This window comes from Rhincodon typus, chromosome 20 (genome assembly GCF_021869965.1).
Source record: "Rhincodon typus isolate 14 chromosome 20, sRhiTyp1.1, whole genome shotgun sequence".
NCBI lineage: Eukaryota > Metazoa > Chordata > Chondrichthyes > Orectolobiformes > Rhincodontidae > Rhincodon > Rhincodon typus.
Window position 1 is genome coordinate 48,758,511 of NC_063351.1, and position 11,543 is coordinate 48,770,053.

The 11,543-nt window shown below is 42.4% G+C and overlaps 1 protein-coding gene across 1 annotated transcript in view; it reads left to right on the forward strand.

Moving 5' to 3' along the window:
- Positions 1–8,735, forward strand: part of cfap58 (cilia and flagella associated protein 58) — a 169,144-nt gene extending 160,409 nt beyond the window's left edge. The window contains exon 17 of the mRNA XM_048608992.1: positions 8,444–8,735. Coding sequence (XP_048464949.1) covers positions 8,444–8,564 — 121 coding nt within the window. The 3' untranslated portion in view covers positions 8,565–8,735. The remainder of the gene's footprint in view (positions 1–8,443) is intronic.
- Positions 8,736–11,543: the final 2,808 nt, after the last annotated feature.

Below are 11,543 nucleotides of genomic sequence, written 5' to 3' on the forward strand. Positions count from 1 at the left end.
GCTACACCTGCCCCCATACCTCCTCCCTCACCCCCATCCCAGGCCCCAAGAAGACTTTCCACATCAAGCAGATGTTCACCTGCATATCTGCCAATGTGGTATACTGCATCCGCTGTACCCGTTGTGGCCTCCTCTACATCGGTGAAACCAAGCGGAGTCTCGGGGACCACTTTGCAGAACACCTACGCTCGATTCGCAATAAACAACTGCACCTCCCAGTTGCGAACCATTTCAACTCCCCCTCCCATTCCTCAGACGACATGTCCATCCTGGGCCTCCTGCAGTGCCACAACGATGCCACCCGAAGGTTGCAGGAACAGCAACTCATATTCCGTTTGGGAACCCTGCAGCCCAATGGTATCAATGTGGATTTCACAAGCTTCAAAATCTCCCTTCCCCCTACCGCATCCCGAAACCAGTCCAGCTCGTCCCCGCCTCCCTAACCTGTCCTTCCTCCCACCTCAAGCCGCACCCCCATTTCCTACCTACTAACTTCATCCCGCCCCCTTGACCTGTCCGTCCTCCCTGGACTGACCTATCCCCTCCCTAACTCCCCACCTACACTCACCTTTACTGGCTCCATTCCCGCCTCTTCGACCTGTTTGATTCCTCTCCACCTATCCTCTCCTCTATCCATCTTCTATCCGCCTCCCCCTCTCTCCCTATTTATTTCAGAACCACCTTCCCCTCCCCCATTTCTGATGAAGGGTCTAGGCCCGAAACATCAGCCTTTCTGCTCCTATGATGCTGGTTAGCCTACTATGTTCATCCAGCTCTGCACCTTGTTGTCTCGGATTCTCCAGCATCTGCAGTTCCTCCTATCCCTGTCAAAACCAAACCTGGAGCACTTGAGCAGTACTGAGGAAAAAGCCGTAGCATGAAATATTGCCCCTGCAACGGAGTAAGTGTACATTTATACCTGGATTCCAAGGCTTCGATTACGAGAAAATATTTCACAAACCAGAGTTGTTTTTCCGTGGAATTCTGGTTAAAGTGTTTGACGTCAATTTCAAGATATTTAAGTGAATAGATAATGAGATGGATGGACAGATAGACACTATTTCTGCTGGCTGAAAGCAAGGGGCCTCTTCTAAAAATGAGAGCTGGAGGGGGCTCTTGTTCTGCAATGGTAGTGTCCTTACTTCTGATCCAGGAGGCCTAGGTTCAAGTCCCACCTTCCCAGAAGTGTGTAACAATATCTCTGAACAGGTTGATTAGAAAATCTCTATAAAAATATTGATTGGCTAATTTGCTCTCATACTGCTTTTTTTCCCCACTTATTCATCAGCTTCTTTTGCGGTCCCTTGCTAGCTTCTAAAAAAACCAAGCTGCAGACCTTGTTACTGTTCTTTGCGACATTTTAAATATCTTCATTTAATCTAGATGAGACTTTACCTCCTAAATGATGGGTCTTTCTTGCTGAATTTTTGTTTAAGACGATGTATTTTTATTAAGCATCAGTTAGCTGGATGGGTGGTTTGTGATGGAGAGTGATACCAACAACATAAGTTCAATTCCCACACTAACTGAGATTACCGTGGAGGACTCTCTTTCTCAACCTCTCTCTCTGCCTGAGGGATGGTGCCCCTCAGGTTAAACCACCACCAGCTGTCTCTTTCTCTGTCTAACGAGAGAGTAGCAATATTGTGACTTTTACTTTTGTTGAGCACTTTGAATGTTTCCAACTGTTCGTTCATTACCACACCTTTTACTCTGCCCAGTCAACCTAACCAGTTCTCTCGTCATAACTATGTAATTAGTTTTGTTTATCTTTGATGCCTGAGAGGTTCTGGGGATTAAGAGAGCACGGCTCTCAAGGGACTAGGAAACTATTCTCTTTTTTACTCATTCACAGGATGTGGGTGACTCTGGCCAGGCCAGCATTTATTACCCATCCCTAATTGCCCACAGAGCAGTTAAGTGTCAATCACATTGCTGGGGTCTGGAGTCAGGTAAGGGTGGCAGATTCCTTCCCTAAAGGGCATCAGTCAACCAATGGGTTTGATGCTAGACAGTGGTTTTATGTCACCATTGGACTCCTAATTCCAGATATGTACTGGATTCAAATTCCACTCTCTGTCATGGCAGGATTCGAACCCAAGTCCTCAGAACATTACCTGGGTCTCTGGACTAATAGTTTAGCAATAATACCACAAGGCCATCACCTCCCTGTAAAATCATGGGGTCATTTGGGACTTTTCTGGATATTCTTCCCCTGGCGTAGAGCAAAAGCATTTATTTCACGGAGACTGAAAACACTCAATTCAATGAGGCAGCAATCTTTATAAGGTCAATGGAACAACATTTGCAAACCTTGGGCAGGTCTCACACAATCAAACCTCCCAAAATATGCTCAATCACAACTATTTATACTTCTATAGCACCCTTAACATAATGGGCTGAATTTTACCAAAATCAGCAGAGTGTCAGTTTCACTAAGTTTCATGGAGGGTGTGGTCTCTGTGAGTCCTAGAGGGTTTTCTCCACATTATTCCAGGCAGACTGCTTCATTAGCTATGCAGCACCCCTGTGCGGCACTTGGCTATCTTCCTTCTCACTAGCTGCGGAAGCACTCACCACTGCCAGGACCACTGCAATTCCCGTTTTTAAACCCAGCCAGGACTGCCTGATTGAAGGCTGCAACCCTTGATTTGACCAAGGACTATTCCCCTTAGATATTGAGATATGGCCTTTGGTGTAAGTACGTGCAGGGGAGAGATATGGTGAGCAACCCAGTGGGTGTAAAGTGAGTGAGCAATAATGGAGCAAGTGAGGAGATCTGAGAGGCAGCCTGGTCTGATCCCGGAGATGGGTGACTGTCCCTGCATGCATTATTACAATAAAAGTGCCAGCACATTCCAAAGTGCAGCATTAAAGTGGAGAACTGTATTGTTAGTGGGTTGGAGATGTGCAATGAGGACGTGGACAGGGCGGTACATGTCGGATATCAAACTGTGTGGATGGGGGTGTGCAGTATGGGCAATGCCGTTTGATATTGGATACTGCTGTTCCAGATGGAAATTCAGAGGAGGAGGCAGTGACCACCCTGATTTTCATGTCAGGAATTGTTGCTGCCTAGTTTCTCTTTGGCATGTGGGAGAATGGGAACATGCATATCAGTGAGGTAAAATTAGATACTAATGGCACACTAGTGCATGCAAATGAATACAAATAGGCCTCTTGTCACTCACAAGTGAGATTTTTATCTCGTCATTCAAAACTTAGTTACAGAATTGGACTTTCTTTCTTCTTGATGTTGGGAATCTACTTTTTTTCTGATCTCACCATATTTTTGCCATTGCTACATTGTTCAGAAGCTGTGAAGATTTCACCGAATGAAATGTCCCAACGTGTTTCATAGGAATATTCTTAAGTCAGAAAACCACAGATTTGGTCAAAATTGTAGGTGTTAATGAAAGTCTGAAAGCATGGTATAGATGTAGTGAGGGGTAATCCACAGCGTGCGGCCTAAGTAACTGAATCAATCGTGAAGATATTATAATTGGGTTTGCACAAGAGGCCAGGATAAAAAAAGGTGCAGAAATCTCAGAGAGTTATCAGTTTGGACAAGATTACAGAGAAAGGAAAGGGTGAGACCGTGGAGAGATTTGAAAACAAGGGTCAAGACATTGACAACCCTAGGCCCCAGGCATTTTGACATACTGTCTTTTATTATTGAATTTCCACATAGTGTAGGAACACCACTGCAGCCTTCAAACGGTTAAACTATTAAGTAAACTGAAGGTTCTAAACATACCAGATTTATTAAAATTGCTCAGAAGTGCTGAAATGTACTGTAATATACACGATGTGATGAATAAGCCTGAATTTCCATTTGAAGATAAAATCTAATACCTTGTACTAGTCAAGTGATCAATATCTTACACTTGCTTAAGCCATAGTGCAATTTAAAAAAAGAGATCAATAAGAAGTGACTATTCTTTAATTTGTTTGGCAGGAAAAGACATGACAGTTGGTGAATTCACACATCTCAGTCCTTTAAAGTTGAGCCACCTCAATGTGTTTTATTACTTTGTAACTCATTTAATGCCATCCAGAATGAATATACTGGAACAGCTTTTCCTAAATCAAAGTTTTCATTTCAGTCAGCTCAGCAATCTTTGCTATTTTTAATGTATGGAGGCAAGAATTGCAAATTTGTGGCTTATTGGTATTGGAGTAGTTCTCCTGATAGTTTGTGGAATGTGCATGTGAGCATTGGGCACAGCAAGTAAAATCAATCCTGTAAGGAAGCATTGTGCTTAACTGTACAAGGATCTCCAACAACAGTCTCAATACTGGGCAGCCCTGACTTGATTTGAGATTTATTGTTAATGGTCTCAAATTATTTAAATCCATCCTGGATTTAAACTGCTTTGCCTGGGAAATACAACATATTCACTGAAGGCATCCCCTTCAGTGCCATTTTTACAAACCATTTCCCAGAGTTAGAATGCAAATTCTTAAAGGCAGGTTCTGTGGTTTGTATGAGCCACTATTCTTTTAAGTTCTTTCTTTTAAAGATCAATTTAGAGCTTTAATTTTCATGTTGCATTTTACTTTCTTCTTTCATATTTATTTAGAGGACAATTAAAATCAGCATTTTGATATAATAAATTTCCCTCTAGGAACTTCCCTCTTATAAAATAAGCCAGATATCCTCAGGAATGCAATGAGACACTTATTTGTGCATTCAAGCTTTTTTGTCCTGATGCATTTCCGTCCCTGAGAAACCATGTCTTCAGATGGGTTGCTGGACTTGAATGTATTTGTGCGCTTGTTTCTTCTGAAGTGCAGTCCTTGCAGATTCTCACATCGTCTGCATCAGATGCTTGTGATGTGAGAGATGCTTGTGCAACTCCAGGCAAGACACCACTGCTTCCCATTGTAAAATCAATCCAAAGGTGACCACTGACTATTATATACATTAATCGTTTGGTAGTAGGGTTCTTGAATAAAGAAATGTTTTGTTAAAGTTTTCATCTTGCATTTATCAGGACAATCCACAAGAATACCAAGTTGCAGGGAAAATATGACATGAGAAGGAAATGCTGATTGGTTGGCAAGTGGACTCTGATTGGTAGAGGCATTGTCATTGAGAATGCACCTGTTAATACTGATTGACAATTAACTGCTGAGCTTTGTTTAAATTTTAAACCAGGCAGGTTGACTCTGGTCAGGGTATTCCCCTGAGAAATGAATCAGAGAATGGCTGTCACCTATTTTGTTGCATTGGAGCAGGCACTGTGTATAGTACATGGTCATTCTGTCTGCAAAGAACATGGAAATGCATCTTTTCTCAGCAATGCTGAAGTTTTATGTATGTACCAAAGTATATAGAATTTCCAGCACTGGAACAAGCTATTCTTTCCAAAAGGCTTATTTTGATGTTTCTGCTCTTCACAAGTCTTCTTCGATTCTCCTTTATGTAACTCTACCGGCTTGGCTTAATATTTGGTGCAGTGGCAGTGTTCTCACCTCTGGACTAAGGATGCTTGGATTCAACTCCAGAGGTGTGTAGAAACATCGCTGAACAGGTTGATGAGAAAATATTGGTCCTAATATTGCTTCCTTTCTCGTGTGCTCGTCTAACTTCCACTTAAATACATTCACATTGATCAACTCAGTTCTAAGTTTAGGCAATTCCAATTTAAAATCATAATGCCATGGAGATTTGCAGCATGGAAGGAGGCCTTCAGCCCATCAAATCCATGCTGGTCAACAAGCATCTAGTCCCATTTCCAGCATGTGATCCCTAGCCTTGTACATACCATGGTGTTTCAGATTATTATCAAAATACTTCTTAAATATTGTGATGGTTCCTGCCTCTACTACCCTTCTGATCAGTGAGTTCCAGATACCCACCACCCTCTGAGTTAAAACAATTCTTCCCTAAATCCCCTCTAAACTTTCTGCCCTTTATTTTAAATCTACTTGCCATAGTTATTGATCCCTCAGCTAAGGGGTAAAGTTCCTTCCCATCTACCCTATCTATCAATTTCCCAGCACCCTTTCAAAGAATATGAATATTTGGAATTTTAGCCATATTATTTTTAGGGAATTGTATTCATGTCCAGCTGAACAACTGACTGCTTTCCATTTCAGTCCCTGTAGGTCCAGCGTCAACAAATCTGAGGTCAGGCTTTGTATCTATTAATAATAAATGATTGGTGGGGGCATGGGATTCAGCATGTGTCTGAACATAAAAATACAAAATGTCAAAACAAGCCATTCAGCTCTTTGAGCCCACACCTTCCCACAATATCTCTTGATTTCCCGGATATCAAATATCTGTTGGTATTTGACTTTTATGCGTTCAGCAACTGAGCGTCTACAGTTTTCTGCAGTATATATTTTCAAAGGTGCAGAACCATTTAAATGAAAAAATTTCTTCTTATCTGAGAAGGAGTTGGAAGCAAGGGAACTTGGGGAAATAAATAGTGATGTCTTGAAAAGAGTTTATATGACAGAAGAGGAAATGCTGGAGGTCTTAAAATGCACAAAGGTAGATAAATCCTTGGGACTTGATCAGGTGTATACAAGAACTTTGTGGGAAGCTGGGGAAGTGATTGCTGGGCCCCTTGCTGAGATATTTTTATCATCGATAGCCACGGGTGAGGTGCTGGAAGACTGGCAAGTGGCTAATGTGGTGCCATTATTTAAGAAAGGTGGTAAGGAAAAGCCTGGGAACTATAGACCAGTGAGCCCGACATCACTGGTGGGTTGGTTAGTGGGGATTCTGATGGACGTGATTTACATGCATTTCGAAAGGCAAGGACTGATTAGGGATAGTCAATATGGCTTTGAGCATAATAAATTGTGTCTCACTAACTTGAATATGTCTTTTGAAGAGATGACAAAGAAGATTGATAAAGGCAGAGTGATAGACATTGTCAATATAAATTTCAGTAAGGCGTTCGACAAGGTTCCTCATGGTAGACTGGTTAGCAAGGTTAGATCACATGGAATACAGGAATGAAGAATTGTTTTAACTCAGAGGGTGGTGGGTATCTGGAACTCACCGATCGGAAGGGTGGTAGAGGCAGGAACCATCACGTGGAATACGGGGAGCTAACCAATTGGATACAAAATTGACTTGAAAGTAAGAGATGGAGGGTGGTGGTAGAGGGTTGTTTTTTGGACTGGAGGCTTTGTGACCAGTGGTATGCCACAAGGATCAGTGCTTGATCCAATGCTGTTCATCAATTATATAAGTGATTTGGATGTGAATACAAGAGACGTGGTTAGTAAGTTTGTGGATGACACCAAAATTGGTGATGTAGTGGACAGTGAAGAAAGTTATCTCAGAGTAAAACGGGACTTTGTTCAAATGGGCCAGTCAGCTGAGGAGTGGCAATTGGAGTTTAATTTAATAAATGTGAGGTGTTGCATTTTGGTAAGGCAAACCAGGGCAGGACCTATACAGTTAATGGTAGGGCTCTGGGGAGTGTTGCCGAACAAAGCGGCCTAAGGGTACAGGTACATAGTTCCTTGAAAGTGGAATCACAGGTTGACAGGGTGGTGAAGAAGACATTTGGCATGAGATAATAGGAACTGTAGATGCTGGAGAATCTGAGATAACGAGGTGTAGAGCTGGATGAACACAGCAGGCCAAGCAGCATCAGAGGAACTGAAGAAGAGTCTAGGCCCGAAACGTCAGCCTTCCTGCTCCTGTGATGCTGCTTGGCCTGCTGTGTTCATCCAGCTGTATACCTTGTTATCTAAGACATTTGGCATGCTTGTTTTCCTTGTTCAGTGCATTCAGTATTGGAGTTGGGACGCCATGTTGTGGCTGTACAGGACAATTGTGAGGTCAGTCTTAGAATACTGCATTCACTTCTGGTCTCCCTGTTATAGGAAAGATGTTGTTAAACGTGAAAATGCTCAGAAAATATGTACAAGGATTTTGCTGGGGTAGGAGGGTTTGAGCTAAAGGGAGAGGCTCCATAGGCTGGGACTATTTTCATTTGAGTGTAGGAGGCTGAGGATTGACATTAAAGAGGTTTATAAAATCATGAGGGGCATAGATAAGGTGAATCTATGGTATTTTTCCCAGTGTAGTGTAGGGGAGTCCAAAACTAGAAGGCATAGGTTTAAGGTGAGAGGGGAAAGATTTAAAAGGGACCTGAAGGGGAACTTCTTCATACAGAGGTGGTGCATGTATGGAATGAGCTGCCAGAAGAAGTGGTGGAGGCTGGTATAATTACAACATTTAAATGGCATCTGGATGGGTATATGAATAGGAAGGGTTTAGAGGGATATGGGCCAAATGCTCGCAAATCTGGTCAGTATGGACAAGTTGGACCGAGGGGTCTGTTCCTGTGGTTTACAACACTATGACTCTATATTATACTTTAAAAAATCCATATCTGTTAAATAAATGAATAAATAAATGTTATATGTTTAAAATAAATTAAATTTCTTTTTTCTTTCTCGCTTTTAGTGAGAGACAAAGAGCCTTGGAGCAGGAGGAACAGCCTTTAATTCACCCTCAGAGGACAAGCTATCCCCACTTCACAGGGGGAGGCTTCAATCTTAAACCACAAACCAAGGTCTCAGCTTGAATATTCACTGCGCAGCATTCTCCATCTGCCGCTGATCCCTTTACATCAAACAAGATTTTTATTTCACTTATTATTGTAGAAACTGTTGAACTCAGCCAAGAATAACAGAGTGGAACAATATGATTTTCATGCTGCTTAATTTTATTTTGGCATTTCAAATGCCCCAGTTCAGCCAAGATAATGAACTTTGTTGAAAAACATTTTATGAAATATTGATTTTTTTTCCTTGATTTCATTATATTGAATATAAAAATACTTGTGTTGCACTTTAACACATTTTCATGTCAATACATGAATGTTGTTGAATAAAAACCGTCTGCTTTATACTCAAATTTCTTTGTTACTAAACATATTAAATGAATCACCAAAATAGCAGTTCTGCACAAATGTGAAACAAGTATGATGAAAAGTGAGGGAACTTCAGACAGGAAGCCGAGGCGAGTTTTCTCGTTCATTGGATGTGAGCAGTCTACGGTGGGTGGAAGAGCAATAGACATTTGGGAGTGAGAATTGTAGATGCATACGGATGTAATTTCTGAGGAGTGGCATTGCACCCAGTTCCCTTGTCATGCAGAATTATTTGGGGAAGGCAAACCACATCCCCTTTAACAGCAGTCCGCTGCTGTATTCTGAAATTTAAAAGTCCCCACAACATCTACTGTCAAACCATAAGTCTGTAAGGCAACTGTGTTGTTTGGGGGCTGGGTGGGGAGGATGCCATGTGGGGCGGGGTTCAATGCCAAGTTACTAGGGTGCCAGTGTGAAGTTGGCAAGGGGACCAGGCATGCGTATGCAGTGTTTAAAAGAAGGTTGAGGTGGGTGGGAGAAATCAGGTCTGGCAGGGGACAGGGAGGGTGGGTGTTGGGTTAGGCGTCCTCTGATGTGGCAGTGAGAGGGACTGGATGGGGCTGTAGAGATGTAAGGGTGCCTGGGGATTGAGTGGGAGAAGATGGGTTGGGTCTTGTTGGGGGAGAGGTGTTGGGTCAAGAGTCTGAGGGTTGTAAGTCCTAGTTCTTCTTTAATTCTCTCGTGTGACATTGGTGTCACTGCTGACCATTTATTTGCCTGTCCCCAGTTGCCCTTGAGAAAGTGGTGGTGAGCTGCCTTCTTGAACCACTGCAGTCCACGTGCTGTAGGTAGAACCACAATGTCCCTAGGGAAAGAATTCCAGGATTTTGACCCAGTGACAGCGAAGGAACGATGATATGTTTCCAAGTCAGAATGGTGAATGGCTCGGAGGGGAACTTGCAGGTGGTGGTGTTCCCATGTATCTGCTGCCTTTGTCCTTCTCAATGGAAGTGGTCGCGGGTTTGGATGGTGTTGCGTAAAGGTCTTTGGAGAATTTCTGCAGTGCATCTTGTAGGTAGTGCACACAGCTGCTACTGAGCATCAGTGGTGGAGGGAGTCGATGCTTGTGGATGTGGCAGAATATAGTGGGCTGTTTTGTTGGAGTTCTGAGGTAAGTGTGGGGTCAATTGAATAGTTACTCAGGAGTTAAAAGATGCATTTAATAGTCTAACATTTCCTGATAACAATTTTACACAATTTCATTGGAACCCTCTGGATTCTCAGATTTATATGGAGACTTTCAGATGGTTACAAGCGTGGAGGAATTGTCTAGTGGAATCTTAATTCACAAGGCAATTCCTTCAGAGTCTGCTACAATGGGGATTCAGCAGGGTTCTCATACACAACTCCCATCTACATTGGAATGGGCGACAGCCTGACTATCTGGAAAACCGGGGCCATTGTTGCTCTCTGATATCCTCCTCAACACATCCGAAAGTGATCATCTGTCACATGGACGTAGTGAGGATGTTTCCTCATATGGGGCAATCTAGATTGAGAATTCAAAGTTCCGGGATAAGGGGTAGCAGATTTAAAACAGAGATGAGGAATTCTCTCAAAGGAGCGTGAATCTGTGGAACTCATTGATGGTGGAGTTTAGGTCAAGATGAGATCAGCCATGACTGTATGAAAAGTGGAGCAGACTGGAGGAGCTCAATTGCTTATCCTGCTCCTATTTCTTACATTCACCGATCAACCACGTAACTTGCACACTTCATTCAGGAATCACTAGAGAGCAGGTCCATTAGGTTCCCAATCCTGGAGATGACCCCAACTCCGTCGTAACTCCCTGGATGTTGAGTCATTGAGAACTGCCCAATTGTTGTCACATGTCAAGATCAACCAACTCATTCGTTGACTGGGAATTGGGAATTTTTTTTTGTTTTACAAATCTAGAACTGGGAATATTACACACCTGTAGCTATAGTTATGCATCTGTGGCACTTTATATGTGCTGATAAAATGTTAAACCTTCTGTAGGGGAAAAAATTGCTTCTCCAGCCTCTGAGTATCTTAGTTTAAAAAAAAATTATGTGCTGCAGAATTTATCTGCACTCAGGAGAGATGGAAATGGTTTTTAAATGGCTTGCATGAAGCTGGTCTCACACCTGAATAAATCAGTACATTACTGCAAATGAATTCGAGCAGAAAATGCACATAAAATAAATAATTCCACTCAAAGCTCCTCACCGCTCTGTTTTAAAGGTACACAGATGTCTTTTTGATAGAAGGTTAAATACTTTCCTACTGTGGCTGTACCTGCAACATGTGGACTGTAGGAGTTTGAGAAGATAGCTCAACACCAACTTTCAAGGGATGGGCAACATCTGCATTCCATGAATGTTTTAACAGGAAACAAAATGTGTTGTGTAATACAAAAGCCAGCTTTCCTTCCAGCCTGGTACAGACAAATTTATGGCAGGACATCAGAAGGGAAATTTCCAAGTTTTTTTTTTGGCACACCTTTCTTGTTGTTGACAAATGTCTCTCTGAGACTGAGGAGTTCTTGTGCTAATAGGAAAGGCAATCTATCCTTTAATTTATATTATTCCTCCCTGTTAATTTGCGTCTGACCCATATCGTCCTGTATACGTTCCAGCACAAGTTCACTTCAGCCTGAAAAGCTCCATC